The sequence below is a fragment of the Schistocerca serialis genome, chromosome 5 (genome assembly GCF_023864345.2).
Source record: "Schistocerca serialis cubense isolate TAMUIC-IGC-003099 chromosome 5, iqSchSeri2.2, whole genome shotgun sequence".
Taxonomy (NCBI): Eukaryota; Metazoa; Arthropoda; class Insecta; order Orthoptera; family Acrididae; genus Schistocerca; species Schistocerca serialis.
The window spans coordinates 536214613-536237732 of NC_064642.1; the positions used below are offsets into that span (position 1 = coordinate 536214613).

At 41.3% G+C, this 23120-nt stretch overlaps 1 protein-coding gene across 1 annotated transcript in view; it reads left to right on the forward strand.

Annotated features, from left to right (window-relative positions):
• The window catches only part of LOC126482064 (protein limb expression 1 homolog), a 314505-nt gene extending 308473 nt beyond the window's left edge, over positions 1-6032 (forward strand). The window contains exon 4 of the mRNA XM_050106039.1: positions 1449-6032. Within this exon, the coding sequence (XP_049961996.1) occupies positions 1449-1862 (414 nt within the window). The 3' untranslated portion in view covers positions 1863-6032. The remainder of the gene's footprint in view (positions 1-1448) is intronic.
• The last annotated feature ends 17088 nt before the right edge of the window (positions 6033-23120 follow it).

Genomic DNA, 23120 nt, shown 5'->3' on the forward strand with positions numbered 1-23120 from the left:
TCTGCATGACAACGCAAGGCCTCACACAAGTCTGTACACCCGAGAGGAGCTCACAAAACTTCATTGGACTGAACTTCTTCATCCACCCTACAGCCCGGATCTCGCACCGTCCGATTTTCATCTGTTCGGTCCAAATGGTTCAAATTGCTCTGAGCACTATGGGGCATAACTGCTGAGATCATCAGTCCCCTAGAACTTAGAACTACTTAAACCTAACTAACCTAAGGACGTCACACACATCCATACCCGAGGCAGGATTCGAACCTGCGACCGTAGCGGTCGCGCGGTTCCAGCCTGTAGCGCCTAGAACCGCTCGGCCACAGCGGCCGGCAGTTTGGTCCAATGAATTACGCACTCCGTGGGAGGCAGTACGTGGGTGATGAGGAGGTTATTGACAAAGCAAGATGTTGACTACGACGTCGACCAGTAGAGTGGTACCATGCGGGCATACAGGCCTCAGGCCCTCACATTCAATGGGAATTACGTTGTAAAATAGGCTTTTGTAGTCAAAAGAGTAGAGAATAACATGATGTATTGAGCTCCTGAATAAAAAAACGAACTTACTTTCAGAAAAAATGTGCTGCGTTACTTATTGAACGCCGGCTGGTGTGGCCGAGCGGTTCTAGGCGCTTCAGTCTGGAACCGCGCGAGCACTACGGTCGCAGGTTCGAATCCTGCCTCGGGCATGGATGTGTGCGATGTCCTTAAGTTAGTTAGGTTTACGTAGTTCTAAGTCTAGGGGACTGATGACCTCAGATGTTAAGTCCCATAGTTTCTAAAGAGATGGGGCCCCTCCACGCCCGCACCAACGTGGTGTAAGTAAGTGAATCACAGGATGCTGGGCTGTGATGTTATCCGTGCGTCTGGGTAAGACTACGCATTAACACGGTCCATCAGGTGATAGACAGTGGACGAAACGCGAATGAGGGTAGCAATTTGAAGAGCAGAGGGAAAAAAGTTCCAAGGCTCGCTCAGAGCCATTTGAACCATTTGAGCTTATTGAACACCCCTCGTCGGGCGAAGATCATACTACGCGAGGTGGCGCAGTGGTTAGCACACTGGACTAGCATTCGGGAGGACGACGGTTCAAACCCGCGTCCGGCTATCTTAATTTAAGTTTTCCGGGATTTCCCTAAATCGCTTCAGGCAAATGCCGGGCTGGTTCTTTTGAAGTAGGACCGACTTCCTTCCCTATCCTTCCCTAATCCGATGGGACCGTTGACCTCGCTGTTTGGTCCCCTCCCGCCAAATCAATCAACCAACCGACACAGATTCCGAGACACATACCACCAGTCTATACGGCAACATGTGGCTACGAAAGCTTCAACAATGTTGGATTCATAAAATGTCTAATATAATGCCCCCTTCTTTTTAATTTAAATAGTATCACCTCGAACTGCTTCTTTTTCTGTACACTTTGTAGCAAATGTCTCTCCTTTTTTGTGCAGGGTGACCCAGAGGAGGCGGACAACCCCAACACTGGCATCGGCGCCTTCCGGTTCATGCTGGAGACGAACAAGGGGCGCACAATGCTGGAGTTCCAGGAGCTGATGACAGTGTTCCAGCTGCTGCACTGGAACGGCTCGCTGAAGGCGATGCGCGAGCGGCAGTGCTCGCGGCAGGAGGTGGTGGCGCACTACTCGAACCGCGCGCTGGACGACGACATGCGTTCGCAGATGGCGCTGGACTGGATCGCGCGCGAGCAGGAGAACGCGGGCGCGCTGAGCCGCGAGCTGCGGCAGGCCGAGCGCGAGCTGGACGCGGCGCGCCTCGCCGGCCGCGAGCTGCGCTTCCCCAAGGAGAAGAAGGACATCCTGATGCTGGCGCACTCGCAGGCCGGCGCCGGCTCGCTGCACAGCTAGGCCGGCCGCCGCCCCCACCCCGCCCTGCACTGCCGCCGCGTCGTCTGCGCAGCTCCCGCCCTCGACAGCTTCGATCCGCACAGTAACGATCGTACCTTCTTCCCAAACAATCGAGTGCTCTTCATTACTTATGCAGTGGCTCCATTCTTCAGTTTTTTGGATCTCATCTTCATATCTTCTGGCTACGGTTGTTTGGAAGACCTATCCTTCTCCTCTGGCTACCATACCTAACTCACTGGATGTCCTCTTCGTGTTCTCTAGCTACCATACTTAACTCATTGTTTGTATATCCTCTCCGTAAGCTCTGGACACCATACCTAAATCATGTTTGGATGCTTGTATCCTCTGGCTACCGTACCATTGTCTACATGCCTCTCCATACATTCCAGCAAGCCGCTCCATACACTCCAGCAGTCATATGTAACTCATAGTTTGGATATCCTCTCCATATCCTCTGGCTACCCATACCTCGTTGTTTGTATGTCCCCTCCATATCCTCTGCCTACCATACATAACTCATTGTTTGTACGTCCAGTCCATATCCTCTAACATACTTCACTTATTATAACTCATTGTTTGAATGCCCTCTCCACAACCTCTGCCGACCATACTTCACTCATCGTTTGGATGTGCACTCCATATTCTCTCCCTAACATACCTAATGTGACGCTTCCACGGACCAGTCTTCATTGCCACCTCATCACACTCCTTGGGCTCAACGAACCAAATCAAGAAAGACAATCACCACCGTCAGTCTCACTTTTTATGTTTATTCAGATTGCTGGTTCACTTTTTGTTACATGCCATTTTAAGATTCGTATCTAACTGATGTGCATTACAGCTCCTCAGAAAGGTGACCATTGTGTTTCAAAATAAATAAATAAATAAAAGAAGAAGGAAAGGAATAAAGATAAGAAGTGAACCAGACAAAGTTCGTCTTTCTTCATTATACTGAAAGTGGTTATGGTGCCATCATATATCATGTCTACGATTATTTTCAACCAGAATAAAACAGTGGACTCTGCGCCGCAGCCTCTTATGACGTGGCGAAGTCAACGTTCACGTTTCTAATTTCAGTTTCGTAAGTGTCGTGTAACTTGACTCATATGCTTTTAGAAGACACTGGGTGTAGCCCAAGCAACTAAACTGTCTGTCCGGTGATGAGAACAGTATGGTTCTGTGCTCGTTTTTTCAACAGTTGAGATAACTTATTGACACATAAATAACAAATAAAATATGTCCACAAATATAGCTTTCTACAGTTTACACTATTATTACACAAGAATACAGCTTATTTTACGCAACCTAGGTTTAGAGTTACATGCCGATTTCCTAGTGTTACTGTTTCGCATATGTCATTCATATCTTCTGGTGTGTTGTTGAATAAATAATCTATAGCAACCATAGAAATTAAGAGACCACGTGAAGTACATGGAGATTTCACACCATTGAAATCTACCCGTCAATGTCTCAAATCATCGTTTAATTTTTCTGGTGTACACTGTAAGACATCTATATACTACTTTCTTTCTCTTGTTGTTATAGGCTATTTTGCTTCTTAATATATCAAAACATACGAATACCAACTATGAAACAGGAACGGAGTTCCAACCCAAAATCTACAGCGTGTAAAATATGTTGTCTTGTATAATAATTACTGTATTTGACTAAGAACCAGTAATAAAGTTAACAGAAATGATTATTGCATTCTCCACTGCAAGGATGGATTGCATAAAAATAAAGAACATAAATACTCTGGGAATATTGCACCTCAGATAGTTCCACAATACACTGTTTTACTTCCAGGCAGATAGTTTCTTTGACCGAACTGTGCATCCTCGTCACATGCAACGTATATAGGATGTATTTTTCTTGAAATGGAGGTGCGTCCATCCTCTTGAAGACCATAAGCATCCAAACGCAGTCCACTAAGAATACATGTGTTGTCAATCCAAAGGCACAGCTTGTTGGATGGAGCCACCATTCTTGAAATCTGATACCACTCGCATCACATTCAGATACTCCTGACGGAATTGTATTCGTGTCAGTCTTTTATCAGTGAAAGCGAAGATTCCTCTGGGTCTAGAAGAGGGATTTATTCCGTATTAGATAATAATCTATCCACTGAAAAACTGACATTGATGCGTGTTATACAACACTCTGCTATTTTGTAGCACAGTTTCGTATTCAGCAAACAAGTACTTAGTGTTATCCTGCTGCTTGCAGAGACTTGGCTAAATAATAAAACTAGCATGCAACATTTGTAACGAGATGACAGGAGAGAGTTGAATTTTACTCTTAATTTGGACAGCTTTGTGTACGGAGCCGTGACAGAAACGAAAAAATTACCTGAAGAGCTCGATATTTCAGGTACACAAACTCTCAGTTATTTTGTCGCCCTGTTCAGGGTGAAAAACAATATTGTGTTCTCCACAATTAATAAAAAGAAATGATCCATTCGGAGTTAGAGCGCATAAGAAGAGACTTCCATTCCATTTTAAGTTCTTTCAGACTGTTGTTCCTACTATTCTAGGAATTTACAGCAATATCTGCCGTTCGAAACGTATCATTCCGCGTTACTTCTAGCACCTCAGCAAACATAAATCTGTGTTCTCTTGAGGTGTCGCATCAGAAAATACAGTTAAAAGCCCTTCTCATTACGTATCTCGCCTGGTCTGCAAACTCCTTATAAGGACGAAGACAGAGTGCACATTGTAAAATGAAGAAGAAAGTACAAACCGAATTGCGAGACCAACCACGATATTTACGAACGGATGTGATCAGGCTGAACTAATATTTATTCGCTGGGGACTGGAAGTAATGCGCAGCCTTCTGCTACTCTCGTGTCCGGTGGCAGTGCAGTGACGAAACTAAGGCACCTCCTGCCATCTACCGATATGCCTAACTTCACAGGATCATCGTGTGGTGCAATACACGCTTAACAAACTAAAAAGGTTAATGAATTATTTTGTACTTATTAATGATCTCATTCAGTTTATGATTGATTCTTTTTTGTAATTAAATTTGTCGATTGCTTCGTTAAGGAAAAGAAATATCTCTGATGTCTTTCTGGTCGCTTAAAAATTAACCTGAAATATGATGCCTTAAAGGGGAGTCGAATACTGTACTTTGCGCAGAAACTTTGACTTCAGCCGTTCGTGGCGTAGAGTGTAGACTGTTCAGCTCGCTTGTTCAGTGGACATCGACGACGAAGAAATGGTATCACCATCAGCCGTTCTTCTACTCTTTGACAGTCACGACACGAGATGCCAATGTATTGTTCACCGTCAATGTTCATACTTGCTTCCGTGTTCCATGAGTCGGAGAAGCTTGTATCGTTTTACGAAATAGGTATTACGCACGTATTTGTCCCAGTGGTTGTTTTCATATGATACAATAACTTAGTTACTTGCCTGATAGACTCGGAATCCTGATATACTGGTCTATTGCGTGTCTAGCAACTCATGGGGACCTACAGTCGTATAAAGAGGGAGTAGAACTATCGTAAAATCTTCGCCATCGGCCTACAACGTGCAAGGGGAATTTCACAACATGACATTGTTATCTTAAAGGTACGAAAGGGAGCTGCCTAAACCATCAACATATTTGATTTTGAGATCAAGTCAGGATTCTATCACACCAGAAAGTGACTGAATGCTCATCGCACTTTCCCGTAAACATGGCGTGTCGTACAGCTGGATGCGGCAAACATTTCATGCCTGTGGATGACGGACTCTACAGTATGAGGCATAATTCAGTCACTTTCAAAGTCAGATAAACTTCCGACTGGAGAGCCAGGTGATATATTTACATCAGATGATATATTTACTTCATAATAATGTAAATCTATCTCTCTAAGAAATCGTCAGTCAACAATGAGGAAGGAGGGCGAAATCTGGCATCGGTCTTTAACTGCAAGGGAGTGAGGGCGTATATTCTTTAAGTTGTCGTAGGCGAGATTATAGAACTTCTGTAGTTTGCAGAATGTTTTTGAAAGAGGAAGAAATGATTACAACAAAAGACGAGCAGGTATACACGGAAATAAGGCCAAGATAAGTCGTGTTGTGCAAGAACTCACTAAGAAAATAGAAATATCAAATATTTATATGCGAAGGAAAATAGAAATAAAATTCAAGAAGATTTAGTTTTCTATCGAGACGATGCTAAACTGAATCTGGGCGAAGGTAAAACTCCACGTTCTTGCCCCTACCTGCCAGTTTTATTCTATCGCGATGGCTGGCTACAGAAATCACTGACGAGTAACTCGACCACTCAAGAGTACAAGATCTTTGTAACAGATACAGTAGTCTTTCTGCACACAATAAAACAGTGAGATGTTATTGGCGGAAAAGGAAGGATGAGCTATTTTCTGGAACGCTCTTAGCACGAGGGACGAGGCGTGTTCGGTGGGAAATCGGTGAGGACTGAGCTGCCAACTGCGGATACGAGCTGTGGGCGCACACTCCCCACATGCTCGGGGCCGCGCCTTGCTTTGCATTACCTCCACCTTGCTGTCCGCCATTTAATTACGCCTGCATGCTGCCAAGCCAGCCTGCAAAACCGCGCCTTCCTCGCGAGAAGGTGCACCACATTCCTGATGCAGCGAGGTCCTTCCCCGAGACTCATTACGTCGTGCAACAGTGACTGAACGCTCGTCGATCTTTCCCGTACAAACTGACGTGTGGGTGGTGGGTATTGGGTGGAAGCGTTGAACATTACAGCCCAGTGGATGAAGGACTCTCCAAAATAATTCCGACACTCTCAAAGTCAGGTAAACTTCCTGATGGAGATACTCTCATCTTCAGGAGTTACGTGATACATCTACATCACAATCATGTTAATTTATCTCTTTAAGAAATCTTCGTCCAATAAGGAGAGAGCGGTGCAAACTCCCGCATCGGTCTTCAACTACAAGGGGGTTTTGGAACGTAACTGATATATCAAAGATGTCTTAGGGTTTCGGGTGAAGGACCTAGAACAGATAATACGTTTTTATTTTTGAGATTATGCCGAGACTCTGTCTTTTGTACGAGACAGTCAGTGGCTTGAATGACTGGGCTACTCCGTAAATAAAGACGGGGCCAAAACCAAGTAGCTCAGAAGATATCATAGTTCAATAGTCCCAAGAAGAGTACTATTTTCCCATACTACTTACACTGAAATAGGGGCCAACACCATTACTTTTGGAAGCTCAGAGGAAACTTAATTTGGAAACTGACCTGTCGCCGTTGAAATTATTCCACAATTGATATTAATTTGTTGAATGTAATACTGTCTGAATGTAAATGTAGTTATATGCGAGTGCAGGCTTTCTCGGCGAATTTTATATATGAAGTCTTCACGGGTTGTCAGCCGAGTAGCATCGTCGTCTCGTAGCAACGTTTCGATGGAAGGCGTCTCCATCATCTTCAGGCGAAGATGATGGAGACGCATTCCATCGAAACGTTGCTACGAGACGACGATGCTACTCGGCTGACAACCCGTGAAGACTTCCTATATGTAAATGTTGTTATCACAAGACTCTGAATCTGCTTCACAAGCATAACGCATTATTAAAGTTAGTGCCTCTTTAATGCAAGGATTAGTAGTTTATGTTCGTTCCCGACTGTAGAAGGGGACTCTAGTGTTCTACTGTGCCACTAGACAGTTGGTCAAGTTCAACCTAGAAGGTCAAAAATTTAAGTAAATGATAAACAAAGGCAATGCAGTCAATACTGTTCTGCCTTTAGTTCAAAGTACTGGAAACTACGGAATCCTACTTCCACCGTTAAGAAGACTGTCTTCAGATTTATCTTCAGAGATAATAGTCTAACAGAACAGCAACTGCTATGTTGTCTTAGTGCGCGAGGGAGGAAGATATTTAGACGTGCTAAAACGGAAGTATGAATCAGCAATGTGATATGCCAGCATCGTTAGAAGGAAACAGTCCAGATAATGAAGCACAAAAGCGCTGAGTTGTTTGACGAATTAACTCGAGAAAATTGCGGCATAGATTAATAATCAAGTCGGTTGAGAATTTCTTTCGTAAAATTATTGAACAAAACGATGTGTGGAATTCTCCTCTGTCTATTACAGTTTAAGCATTTCATAGTTTAAGATATATGGCGTCTCTGGGTGGGAAACATTTTTCGAGAGGGGCAGAGTAGAAAGCTGGGAGGAAAGAAGACTGATGATTGTGAACAGTCGTGGGCGAAGTATTGGGGCTTTGGAGAGGTGGGCTGTGGATGTGTTGGAGAGAGGGAGAGGAGGGGGAATTGGGATGGAAAAGATAGTGGTAACGAACACATGCAGGGCGGAGCATCAGGAATTCCAGTGTCCTGTCACGAAGTTGGTGGCAGCCGGCGCGATCTATATTCTTCTGAATCCGCACAGCAGTGCAAGGACGGGGAGCGACGAAGCAGGAAAAGAGGTGGAGACGGGCAGAGAAGGAGAAGTCCCGCGACGGCTGCATTTGCATAATAGCTCCGAGGCGATCAGAGCGGCCGAGCCAGCCAGCCGGAGCACCAGCCTGCAGCCATTGACCTGAACTGGTTGGAATGTGGCTTAATATGTCCAATAATGAGGGCCTGTGAAATTAATATAATAAAATTGAGGAGGCAGTGAGGAAGAGGAGGAGCAGTACGCGGAGAGACGTGGCGGTGGGAGGAGAAGAGGGGAGGGGGCGGAAAAGGCAGAAAGACGTGGAAGAGTGGGGGTATAGCCCAGTCGTGCACTCGAGGAGCTGCAACAGCGGGCAAGCGGTAGTGTGCCGTCAGGGTCAAACGCTCCTGGAATCTTTCACAATTCCAGCCTCCATAGGCTTCGACATTCGGTGCACATCTTTTCTCAGATTATCGTCCTCCTAAAATTATACAGACGAACTGAATTGTCATCTTACTGCTCTTATCCATTCTCCTTACTCTTTCTTTTCTTATTAGTTTCCGCCTCAGTTCATGGACTTGTAGCTTTGTTGCACCACAAGCTCTTCTTTTTCCTTGCTCCACTTTTAATTACTCCCTTACAACATGTACCATTCTTCTGCTCATCTGTGATGTTGTTGTCATGTTACTGTACATATGAAATGTGTATTTATTTTTTCTTCATGTCTTATTTGGTTACTCATAGTGTTGGTTGGCTCCTTCCATTCTCTTCAAAAATTCTGTCTTTGTCACTAGTTTCCTCTTGTGATTTTCATCTACATGTTAAATATTAGACTTCACGTACTGTTACAAAATGCAACTTTTTGTTTGTTTGTTTTGGAAGTCCATCTTTTTACCCTTAGTTGATTTGTCCATTATTGTTTAAGTCACTGTCGTTTAAAATTAGTCTAATGACTTGGTGGCGTCCACAGCTGCATACATTTATACTGTGCAGCTCCACGTTATATCTGCATCATTATTTTGGAAAGAACGACACTTCAAATGTACTGTTGATGCCAGTGATAGTCCAGATCCTTGTTTTGAACATGATTTATCTTCCAGCACAATCACAACCAATTTAAATACGAAATTACTGATTATGACAATCAAGTAACAACTTCAAGTCATAATACACACCAGCCACTGAGGAACCATCATTGTCAACGACAAGCATTATGATTTTCACCATGAGCAATCTTTCTAAAATGAATACCATATTAAAACTTAGGAAACTTCTGAAGTTGGCCTATCGAATTAACATAATGACAAATTTCGCATTTTAAGCCCGAACGGAGATACGTTACGACTAAACTCCATAAACAGGCAGCTTAACTTAAGTGAGAACTGGCAGTCGATAAGGAGAATGTTGTTCGTAACAGAACTGACAAATGTTTTTAACACCACACTTCCCTATACTCATATCTGGTAAGAGAAAGCCATTTTACCAACTCGAAAGATACTCCAACACAGGTATCTTAGAAGTCAGGTAAAACTGAAAAATCAGCAAACAAATTGATACTAGTTAGGAGAATAAAGCTATTAGCCACCTCACTGTGCAATTCACAGCCCGATTTTCACATAGATAAACTCGAATATTTCTGTTACTACGATGCTCGTAATACTGACTGATCTATCTTCACCGCTCTTATGAACAGATGAAAGTATTCACATGTATAAGATTCAGCTTGACAAATCTAGCTGATTCTGTTTTCTGGGGGAAAAACAAAAGGACAAATGAAAGCAAATTTTCTGCGCAAGGTACCAATGTTATTTATTCCGAATTAATAACTAACATTTTTATCTTAGTAGGCTGTTAGAGATATAATCTAATTTACAATTACAGTTGTAATTTACATAGTTTATTTGTTCATCATGCGAAAGAGTCCCTGATCTTATTTAAACGAATAAAATTTTTAATTGCAACATAAGCTTACAATTGTTTTCTGTATTTAATTGGTGATGCTATAGAGTATGAAAAGTTTTGAACTGAATTCGTAATGAAACGATATAGTGAAAAAACTTCTACATTGTGATAATGATTGTTTAGTAGTAGTTTATTATATAGGTGAACCCAATTCAAAATCTGATCTGCAGAAACTGTCTTATTAATTATATTTTTTGTAACTGACAATTTCTTCAGATCGATAAGGGTTTAAAGACTGCTGTTGATATGTGTTTTACTAACACCTTTGGGTTTTGGTGAAGTGATACTGTCTTAAGAAATCATTCTCTCATTTGATGACTTTTGGTACGATAATATATACTGCAATAAACTAATTTCTGTTAAAAGATACAGAAAAACTGAAGAGTTACAACACATCTTTAAAGCTAACTATATGTTACAAAAACTGGTCCATGGTTCTTCTGAAGCTATAAATCCAGATAAGTAATCGTATTTACAATGCTTCAATCAAAATAGCATTAAGATGATGTTAATATTTATCTTCAAAATAGGCATATGATTTTTGTATTTTAATTAGATTCCCATGAAATCTTTTGTGAGTTTCAAGTTCATGTCCAAAAACAAATTCCCACTGATCGATTTTAACTTTGAAATATTTCTAAACAACAATTACAGATCTGTACATCTTCTTTTTAATTTAAACTATAATTTTTCAAAACCTGTAACTGTATTCAATCATATATTATGTTTTAAATATTTATTTCATGTAAATTAATATCTTAATTGCTAAATTAAATATAAAAGTGTTATTATAATTAATATATGTGTGTGCCACTTCTTGTATTTAGTTTCAATGGAGTTAACTCCTAGAATATGTTGACTGAACTGTGTGTAATTCTTTATGTAGGGGACATGAGTGAGACAAGAAGTCTGTTTTGCAACAAGAAGTTTATGTCCCAGCAAATCTGTGATAGGGTTATTGATTATTGCATAATGTTTTATGTGAGTGGTTTTTCATATGTAAATGTGTTTCTGATGTAAATAGTGCCATAAACTTAACATGATTTCAGCTTCATTATAGAGGAACTGCACTCTTATATAATAATGACATACTGTCACTACAAGTAATATTGATAAAGAGCAGATGGTGGTGGTTACAGCAACAACAAGGTGATAAGTTATCATTGTACTCAGCTCAATTCATAGGGCCCCAAACTGTGGGCGTGCACCATTGTAATATATGCTTGCTAAAAGAGACAGCACCTTTGTATAACTAATCTGAAGGAAATAAAGTCAATAAAACAAATGAAAGTACTGTTCATCAGTCCTGTTATCACTCTAAGAAACCCAGCGAATTTAGAAATCTTTCTTCAAATCTAGCCAGAAAAATTTAAAATATATTATAATTTGCTCGACACAGAAACTCTGTTTCCTACAAAATGTAAGAATGCTTTTATTTTTTTCCTTGGTGGTGTCTACATAATTTCTAAACAGTTATTCCCATCAGAAGGACAAAATAATCACTTGTGAACAGTGGATATAGCTACTTTAGAAACACATGCAGATAGAGGGAGAGACTGAAGACAGCATAAATGCATACCCCATTGTAATGTAACGTGAAGCATAAAATGATAATTTCTGAATTCTGAATACTCAGAAGCGGACAAATCTAAAAATGATGGATATCTTGGAGTGTCAGCGAACCTTAAGATGACAAAGTAAGCGAAAAAGTCCCAAACACCTGTAATTACCAGCGTTGATCAGTGTGCAGGTAAGACAAACAAGTGCATCATCTCAACATGCTTAAGAGTATCAGCAATCCCAGTGATCTGTATCATTTTCGGTAGACTTATGACTCATCTCACAAACTGCACAAAAACCCATCGGCTTGCTGCCGTGTAAAAGACGTTAGTGAAATGCCTACTAACGACCGCGCTGCTCAGCCAGGTAACTGTCTGGTGGGAATGAGATTTTTCTGCCAATCAAAGCGTCATTTGTTAGAGAAATGCTAATCACAGTTTGTGACCATTCTCCTTCGGGTCTTATGCAGCACTGCATGTACAGAGAAAATTTCAGTCAACATGGATAATTCAGTAGACCATCTTTCGGTATTACAGTTGCTAGCTCACCAACTGAATACTTTGAGCTATTTAAGACTGACGTACTAGAAGTACAGCAAGTGCTCTCTTTGGCTGATCTATCAGTTTCATGGATGAAACGACTTTTGAGAGTTCATAAACAATTTCTTCATCACGTCTTTCTACGGCGCCCAGCTCCAAATACCAATTAAAATAAAAAAAATAATTGTAGTGCCACCCTCTGTGTAATTGCTGAATTATTACTCTTGACTGTACAGAACGCTTTTATTCCGTGAAGACAGAGTTCATCATTCTGATGTTACATCATTACCGAATGCCCAGGTCATCATTATCACAAAGTTACTGTCAGACAGTGCTGCTAACTACAGATCACTGTCACGACGAATTTTAAAAGTTCTCCTTTTGTGTTACATCGCTAACCACTAAAACTGCAACACCAGGAGGAAGAAAACGTGATTAAATATCTATCTGGTTTTGTTATAAAGTTAGGAAATTTTGTGCACAAAACTGACACATCTGGCAGCAAAAATGCTGTAACTGGGCTGAACATCGATTCGAAATGAGCTTTAATGACAGATACGGATATATCGTTCCAAGCCGCTTCGACTCTGTGCCACAGTTCACTAGTTGTAATGTCTGGAACGTGGTGGTGTGCCAGACTCTTGGCAACTCCTGACCAGGTTTTTCGTATCGGCTATACAAACGAGACTCATATGACAATGATGAATGTTCGTCTTTTGTAGCACCACACACAGATACATCCATTTTGGTGGTGCATGCAGAACTGGTACACGTCTGGAAGGACGATATGACACCATTCCTGCTTCCAGTGAAGCACTTGCGTCAGAGCTCTCAGGGAGCCTATCTCTTCCGCTACATCAAAGAAAGCTACAGCAATAGACATCTTTTTGACAATCCATGATCCTTCAGATCTCACCTCACTGACAGTGTGCGTACTCTTCTTTCTGCAAAAATGTCCATTCCCTGACTTAAGGAACATGATGTGGCTGTATGATCCTACAAAAGCTAAGTGAACAGCAAGTTTACTTCTCATGTACTTGCTGAGTAGGGTCATTGAGATCCTGCATCATGGTGTATGGCCCTCCTGAATCCATCGGGTCCATTCCATTCCCTGAGTCGCTGCAGGGTATTGTGGTCCTCTTGAAGGTGTCGGGCCATTCCATTCCCTGTTTCATGGAACATAATGTATGTTTATGATCAAAAATCAAGCGAACAGTGTGTGTACTTCTCAGGCGCTAGTTGATTGGGTTCACTGTGATCCTGCATCATGGTGTATGGTCCTCCTGAACCCATCGAGTCCATCCCTTTCCCTCAGATGCTGCAGGGCGTTATGGCCCTCCTGAACCTATCGGTTCATCCAATTCCCTCCCTTATGGAACATAATGTGGTGTACAATCAGGCAAAAGTCACGCAAAAAGTATGTCTACTTCTCAGGCGATAGTTAAATCAGTTCGTTGAAACCCTGCATAGTCTTATGCCCCTCCTGAACCCATCAAGTCCATATTAGCGTGACAGTCAGGGGATTTATGAACAATAAATACCAATCTCGATAAGCCATGAAGTTTCCGCTGTGAAAGTCCAACACTTTCATCTAAACATTTTTCCTTCTTATACGGAGCATAATACGACCTTCTCACAAACCCGCTGCATAAATCCTTCCTTACGTACGAAATGTAGATGGCGTTACACCTACCGACGTCGTGTATTTATGCTTAAATGCTAGTTGTTTGTACATCGAAGCACATTCCTAACTTTTTTGCATGCGCCTTCATTGTGTCGCAATATAAATACCAGCATTGTATCATCACAGGAAGGTAGCGAGTTAGTTCAAGCTACTGAGCGTCCACCGTCCGTGGCCGAGAAGAATGTGGTAGCAGAAATCTGGCAGTGAGTCGAGTGACGTGGTCTAGACGGGATAGTACACACTGTTCAAAAAGCATTTTCATGAATTAAACTAGTGAAAATTGTAACTGTGACTAACTTGAAGAGATTTGACCAGCTTAAACATATTTAACTCGTCTCACTTCTTCAGTGTATTGCTGTATCGATCAAATTCACCATTTTTGCACATGGTATCAGTAACTTACGTATCAGTAGTTTGTTAATGCCGGCACCATGTATGCAACTACTGCAGTGTCTTTCTTCATTACTACACACGTTTCGTTTTATTCAGTTAAAGCACAGACAGTGGCAGGATTGTTGTCAGCTTTTTCTTGCCGTTAATGTGAATTTGACGTCTTCATTCACGTTTTACTAGAATTTTCTCTTTTGGCACTGGAGCTATCAATAAAAATACTCGGCTAGCAATGATACACACCAAGTCTGACAATAAAGCCTACTCGTAAAGCAATATTTTTCAGACAGTCCAATAACACAGCCCATGGGCAGTAGTGGGTCGGAACAGAGTGAGGGGGAGGATTACTGTTCAGCTCCCCACCCCACCGTGCACGCATTATTCAGAGTTGCCTGTTGCATCGATTGACTGTTATTTCAATCCTCAGCTGTGTTCTTATACTGTGTTAAGTTTCTCTAAAAATATCATTCCAGTGGCAGTGGACGAGCGGACCCGCAAACTTGTTATTCCAAACCTTTTTTTTTTTCTCTCTCTTTGTAGTTACTTTATCCCCATCTCTCCACAGATGATGGCTTTGTGCTGTTAGCACCAGTTACATTGGTTCTTGATTCTTCAGATAAATAGCTTTTGTATGCATAAACATGGTTTAAAAGATTAAAAATGTGTTAAATTACACTTGATTTATAGATTAAATTCCATATGGCTTTCTCTGACTCTGTTAACAGGTGAAACGTATATTTTCATGTCTATTACATTGACAAATATTGTTGTCTTCTGTCGATTTTTCACATGGTTGTTTATGTTGGTGATTTATAGTTTTGTTACTATCAGACAGTAGAGGTCGATGAGAAGGAAGGTTTGTTGATTTTGAAGCTAAAGTAAGCACTAGGTGTGGGCTGAGTGAGAGGGGATAGGTGTAGATTTTATGTGAGAATATGTATGGGAAAGGAAGTGGAATTGAGTGATGAGAAGGAGGACCTTATGACAGGCTTTAGGGAAGAACTGGGTGTGCAGAATGGGGAAAATAAGGTTCTGTTTCATCTGGAATGATGGGTCGAACTTTTCGCAGAAGGTGAAGGTGGTTAAAGTTTCGTCAGGAGAGTCGTGGTTGTAAGGCTAGGGAAAGCATTACTGTAAGCACAATAGAATTCAGGATTATGGATTATGGATCATGGATAAAACGATTGTGGAGATAGTGTCAAGTTTGTTGTAAGTGCGGAATATCCAAAAAATGTTCAGTTTGGAAGAGGAGAGAGGGGAATTTTAGAAGTACTAGATTCACCTGAGTGAGAGCTGGGATGAGAAAGTGAGGTACTCTGTTATGACTTCTCTTAGGTTCTTTAGAATTACCATCGGGATTCTATCTCCCAAATATGTTTTGGCAATCGTTTTAAATTTTCGACATTGCTGTTCTAAGACACTCTTCTATGAACATCCTCAGATGTCTTATATAACAACGATTAATTGAAATTATTTTCATGGAAATCTGAGAATGTTCATAGCAGAGTGTCTTAGAACAGTAATGTCGAAAATTTAAAACGATTGCCGAAACGTTATTTGGGAGATAAATAAAAACACATATAATTGTGTTTTACAAAGGTAGTACGGCAGCAATTTTCATTCACCCTTTCAAATTCGCAATACCCAGTAAGAATGGCTCGATTCAATCCATTGTCAGAAATAAATTATTAAGACTACAGAGAGGTGACACTCATGTAGGCCCATAATTAACCATTTCTGTGACTGGCAAGAAGAGATTTCCATCAAGTTCATTCACTGATGCCAAGCGAGAAGTTACTTGACGAGAAGTAGCGGCTCCAAGGTCCAGAAATCTTACAATGACTGAGAGAGCAGTGTGCTACTGCTGACCACATGGCACCCAAAACACATCTAAATAATGCCCTTCCCACCAGATGCCATTCCAGTCCGTCAACATCGCATGGTCCTCGTTGCCTGCTGTAACAGGTGGGAGAATGAAATAAGTGTTTGAATGACTCCTCGATGGATAGGGCTCGATATCAGCAAATGACTGAGATTGGACAGTATAAAATGATCAGACCTTGGGCAATGGGTCTGGTATTCTGTAACATTTTGACTCAAGTATTGTATGCTACTATGATAGCATTACCTGTACGCGGCCAGTGAATGGAATGGAGTCATACACTGCAACAAGTGAGAACTGGACAGTTCAAACCAGTCAGCACTATAAGCGCAAGTGAGAAGGGGAAGGAAACATCTGGAATGCAACCTGGATCAGTAACATTGGGTTGCCTTTGCTGATGAGTGAAAATTCACCAATGCCTGAAGTTCGTCGTAGAAGAGGTTGGAGGCTGCCAGGTCTCACACATGCAATCCCACAAATTTAGCAAGGAGGTGTGACAGTCACGTTTTGGGCTGGTATCAAATATGAATTTACGATCATTCTCATCGCTATCTGGGGTAATTTGCGAACTGTGCGATGCCTGGAAAGGATCATCAATCTTGTTCCGCAGTACTTATTGTCCAGCATTATAGTCAACAAATCGGGGATGTGTCATCTCTCAAGACGCTGATACTTCAGCACAATGCAGCCACCTCGTGAATGCTTCCCTCCAGGAGACAGGAATTCCCTGCGATATACACTGACATGAACGCCATTGGGAATGCTTGGAACCAACTGAAACCTGTAGTGCGTCGTCACAGGAACAGTTCTTACACACTGGATGACTTCAGGAATTCCGCGTTGTCATATGTGTGACAGACGTTGGACAGCAACGTCCAGAACACTGTAGGGAGCAAACCCAGTAGCATCCAAGCATGCAGTGTGCAGCAACGTGGTACTGAATGTCCTCAGCAGAATATTTTCATTTCAAAGACCATTTTCGATGACACTGCCCTCATTTTGGTCATTGTTTTTCTTTTTACTTCACAGTAAAGATTTTTCTTTCTCTCCTTTTCTTTTTGGCTCTATTTTCTGCTTCCCTTGAAGCTATAACCACACACTTTGACAAATACGCAGATCAAAACTTGTTTGAGCAGTTTAGTAGACAAACTGAGGTATAATGTTTTGAGTCACTTTTGAAGTGAGCCCAACTGCCAAATATTCAGCGCAATTTGAATTGCAGCCATTATCTTGGAGGAATATAGTGACAGAGATATTCTGCTTCTCGCAGTCGTCTCCAAATGCCTTGGTATACCTGGCCTGTTTTATGCAACATGCAGACCTCCTTCATAGCATGATGGGTGTCCTGTCTTTTCTGGGATACAAGTTCGCCAGACATTCTGGGATATGGTTGGTACCAAACGGGGCAGAGAGGTGTTATTCTCGCATCCAAAAGAAGTTCAAACCTCTATCTCATTATCCAGATGTACGTTTCTCTTAAATACTCTAAGTCAATTAAGCTAATGATTCATATGGTTCCTTTGAGAAGGCAGGGCCGCTTTACTCCTCTGTTCCTGTCCAATACGAGCGTTTTATCGCCCACTCTTATCCTCCACGATATGGTATCCACAGTTGTAATGATAATAATTATTCCATATTTTATTTCTATACACAAACAGCTGTATTTATTGCTTTCCAATGTATGTACTACCAATTCTGAAATAAAAGGGCTCCATCATTAGACACAAAATGTGTAAATCCATGTACGGGAAACTGACAATTGGATCACCTGGAAGTGCCGGCCACGGTGGCCGAGCGGTTCTAGGCGCTTCAGTCTGGAACTGCGCGACCGCTACTATCGCAGGTTCGAATCCTGCCTCGGGCATGGATGTGTGTGACGTCCTTCGGCTAGTTAGGTTTAAGTAGTTGTAAGTTCTAGGGTACTGATGACCTCAGATGTTAAGTCCCATAGTGCTCAGAGCCATTTGAACCATTTTATCACCTGGAAGTGCAGAAGCAGTTCATCCACATGTCGACAGGTGCAGAAACATTTAAACTAACATGTACTACTAAATATCGGCAATTGTACCTGTCAACCAAGGCGATCTTGTATCTGTTGATGGATGTATGAACCGTTTCCTCATATTCAGCTAATTTGCATTATTGGATCAAAAGCATGGGGTCACTCTTACACACAAGGGAATTGTCCACTAGATATTACAAGAGGCAGATGCGTCAATATAAAAGGAGGCGAGGAATACTGTGTTGACAGTAGAGAATCAGCAACAACAGAATGCGTCTATCAGGAGAAATTGGTGATTTTAAACGTAGACTAGTCAATTGTTGTGACCTGAGTAATAGCTCTTTCAGAGACATTCAAACCCTGCTCAAGTCGACAGTCCAACTAGTCCAATGACTGTTCACAGGGAGTTTAAAAAGAGAGTGGTATAATGGTCAAGCAGCTCCTCATAAGTTACAAATTTTTGTAGTTAGGGCTAAGCGGCTCTTTAAGTGCCGTAAAGAGAGACGCCATTCGATTTAGGATAAAAGGAAATGAGTAACTTAGGGTGCTGAATCACCTTGTACCTTGTAGAGAACTCTGCCTGCAAGGTGTGTAGTGCCACGATATGGGGGTGTTTTCGGTGCTTGGGGTGTGGTTGGTCTATAGCGCTTGAGAAAACGCTGAACACGGGAGGACAAGCACACATTTCACAGTATTGTGTAATGCTCCCATAAGAGGAACAGTTCAGAGACGAAGGCTGTTTGTGACAGCATAATAATGCACCCTGTTCTACAGCAGCATCTGTGAGACAATGGGTTGTGGACAACAACTTTCCTGAAATGGGATGAACTGTTCAGAACGTCGACCTGAACCAAACACAACATTTTTGGTATGAGTTAGAACGCTGACTTCGCTCCACACCCTCGCTCTCAACATCACTATCTTCCCTGGTTTGGCTCTTGGGGACGAATGGGCTGCTATTCCTCCACAGACAGTCAGACACCTCACTGGAAGTCTCCCAGCAGAGTCCAAGGGTGGACGCACTCTATATCAGTGATGCTAATAGCTGTGGGAATACTTTTGATCAGATAGTTTATCATCTCTTGACTATGCCTTTGTGTTAATACTTTTGTCCATCGTGGTCGCATAGTCTAGTTTCCGGTAGCAGGGCATGCACGGGCTTTTGTTCCACCTGAAGATGATGGGCCGGTCATTCCATAATGTTTCTATGTGTCTGGTGGTCGGTACCATCTAGGCTGATGTCAGGCGGTGCTTTCCAACTCTTGTTGTAGATAAACTTCTGAATGCCTGGACAGAAAGCAGAATTTCACAGAGGCTCTTTAAGTGCTGGGAATGGCCACTGAAGATGTCCACATTAAGCTCCTCATTCGTTTGGTTGGAAGGCCAGAATGTTAAATAACATTGTTGAGCAGTCTGAGCTTTGCGATATTGGGTAGCCAACTAGCAGCCCTCGAGGTGTGTGGAACTCATGTAGACTACTGACACCAAATCTAGATGGATGTTGGACGTGGGTGGAAACTGTCAAGATGCGCCGTATTAAAACTCGTCCGAGTTTCCAAAGTGATTTATTAGCGTGGAATGGCTCCCTCAGCGATCAGCCTTGTACAGCCACGGAGTTGTGGCGACATCGGGCTTCGCCAACAGCAGACTCAGCAGTTTGCATCGCTGTTTCCTCAGTGTTTCTCGCCGGGAAGCCACAAGGTGGCCAGCTGCATGCTTCTTCTCCGTCGTGGTTAAGACCGTGGCGACAACAAGCACCCGCGATCTGGCATCTGAATCTGCAGCCCTCGCCTCAGGATGCCTCCAGCATGTGTTGGAAGCCAACAAGACTGCCCGCAGTAGCGAGCCGTGGTGTGGCCCACTGCTGGCTGGTTGGCTACGGACCCCGCATTGGCCTCAGAGGGTCGAACCAGCGACCTGCGGTAGAGTGGAATGCTGGGGCCCCTTCTGCTGCTGCGTGTAGCTGTTAGTGTTTTAGGTCATCTTCTACAATCAACCAAATTAATTATTGCAATACGTTAAGCTGAGAGAATCTGAACATGTCTTCCCATGTGTGGATTTTGGTTTCTGGTTGAGACATTCTGGTTATCTAGGTGAGTTTTACCATTTATTGAGTCCACAGCTGCTTCATAAGCAAAGATCTCATGTTCTAGAGACAGGTAGCTAGCTGAATGGGGATGTTTACTATAAGCAGAGGACTAGGCGAGTTTCCATTAAAGTTAGTTAATTATATTTTTTCCGTAAAGATTTGAACATTCTATTTTTATGTGTCACTTTTTGTTACAAAGACGATTAGCAAACGTTGCTAACAGCCAGTTAGATGCAATTTATGAACTGTTAACAGTCCACATATTTTCAGTCCATTGGTCAGATATCAAGATCTTCCTCAATGTATCTTTATAGGAATAATAGAAATTGTATATTCCCAACAATATGAGCCACTGGTTTTCACTGGCAGCACTGTTGGCCCCATTAATAGCAGCCACTGTTGTGCAGAAATGTTTGCACAAATACATTTCTGGGCCAGAAACGTTTTCATGGGTTACAGCATTACCATGAAATGGACAAAAGTGAGTTCTTGGCCGTTGTAACACTCCAAAATTAGATTTTCCAAAACTGTCATCGGAGTTGCAGACGGAGTCTCAAATTAGTAATGGATAAAAATTTCCTGGGATGGAAGATGTAACAAAGATGTTACAGATCTGCATATTAATACTGAATCAATTTTAAATTCGATTGCATTGAAAGTCACTGTTGAGTTTTAATATAAATAAATATAGATAAATATAAACAAAAAACAGTATGGACAACTTAACAGAAATTTTAATTCTCACACATCATTCTGGTGCTACACACACATCGGATACTGCAGTCTTAGAAACACTGCAGTCTAACAATGACCAGTGTGGTAGATGGAAATGGTTGTGTAATATTTATTCATATGGTGTTACCATACTTCTTTGTGTTCATTCGTAACAAAAATGTACTTATGCACTAATTTTTGCAATTACGTTTATATTTGAGGGCCTGCCCACAGCGAGAGGGTCATCCTCAACCATTATGATTGAACACCATCTTTTACTTCCACTCTATGACTACTACTAAAACTTACACAGAGCTCTCGATGCTTGAACCTTGATAATTGATACCTACATGCACTTGTAACTTGCGTGAATACACGACTAAGGGATTGCAGATCACATACATACCCCACCCTAGAAGCCTTATTTGGAGCCCAAGATAGAAAAGAAACAGAAAAGCAGTGAAGAATAACAAAAAAGAATTTAATAGACTGGAATAATCCTATAGAACAACGTTAATTCAAGAACATTCATTACAATGCATTAACAATTCATTACAAAGCATTATCAATAAATTCTATATGACTCTTGTAGAGAACTTTCTCTACACAAACATTATATAAAAGTTGTAATTCATCTCAACAAAAGTAATTATTTTTGTAGTTTTTTGTTTTGGTTTAAAGTAGGCGAGCTTTTCCTTTCAGTAGTCTGTGTGGATCCCCCACATAATCAGCACTGGTTACCTTTTCTACAGCACAGCACAAAAACACTGAATTATTTTAGCTATGCTTTTGATTTGCATCCTTAGATGAGTGTTTGCTGTCCATTCCGTTATTCTGAATCATTGTTATTTCTGCTCACAACAGACACCACACACGAAATGAGGAGAGAGGAAATACAATAGATTAGTGGTTATTCCACTCTTAATCTTCCTACGCTATTGATGGAAAATTGTGAGAACAAACTACAATTTCAGACCATCAATTTATGTAACTGACAGTTTTATGCCTTCTTCAGTCAGGCAAAAGGGCAAAATAAGTATTTAATCCTTTAAATGTTTACTGCATAATTATACACATAGTTATAGCTAATGTGGTGGCTAAGGGAAAGACACATTGGAAGAACAGCCCATTTACTCTGATATGGGTTATGTTATTACAACTAATTAATCCTAGTTACCAATAGGACCAGTAAAATACCTCCCTATTTAACTGACATATATCATTCAAAATTCAAATTTTGTTGCATATTCATCAGCTTTTCTTATCAAGATGTTGGTATTCAGTACTCATAAGATAGTGCTAGAATTTTACTTCTGACACATGATACAAATACTTTCATTATCAGCCTTGGTTTCTAACTAGATACTCCTTTTCCAATCATGAGATTGAATTCCCCCACTATTATCAAACATCTTTCATCATCATTACATAGAAATGCACGTAGATGAGATGGTGTGAAATTAAATGACATTGCTCGAATATAAACTCTTAAATACTATATATTCCCACTTCTCTTTACACCCTTTAACTCAAATCATCCTAATACAGATACCAAATGAGAAAACACATTGGTTATCGCATTGAAGTTACATTTGGGAGTATGATAGTTCAAATCACTTCTGTTCATGCTTATTTAGATTTTCTGTGATTTTCCTCAATCACTTGAGGCAAATGCTATGATTGTTCCTTTCAAAGCACCCAGGTTATTTCCTACAGCATCCTTTCTTAATCCGAGCTTGTGCTTCATTTATAATGATCTAGTTGTCAACAGGGTGTCAAACTCTATTTTTCCTTTTGATATACACATATCTCTCTCAACACAATATCATCTTCCCTTCAGATGCTTGCTCTTTCAATATCTATTGATCATTCTTATTCTCTTCAATCAATACGCAAAAGTATCCTCTGCTTTTTCATGACTCATAAAGTAAACCTTCAAGATTAGGTAGAATTATTTGCGGATACTACATAACTTCATTTAGTATTTTAATAAATGTTTCCTTCAGATTTAACATTTAACTTTATTTCATTATGGCATTATTATTTCTGTTAGCTGTTGACTCTGAACAATTACAC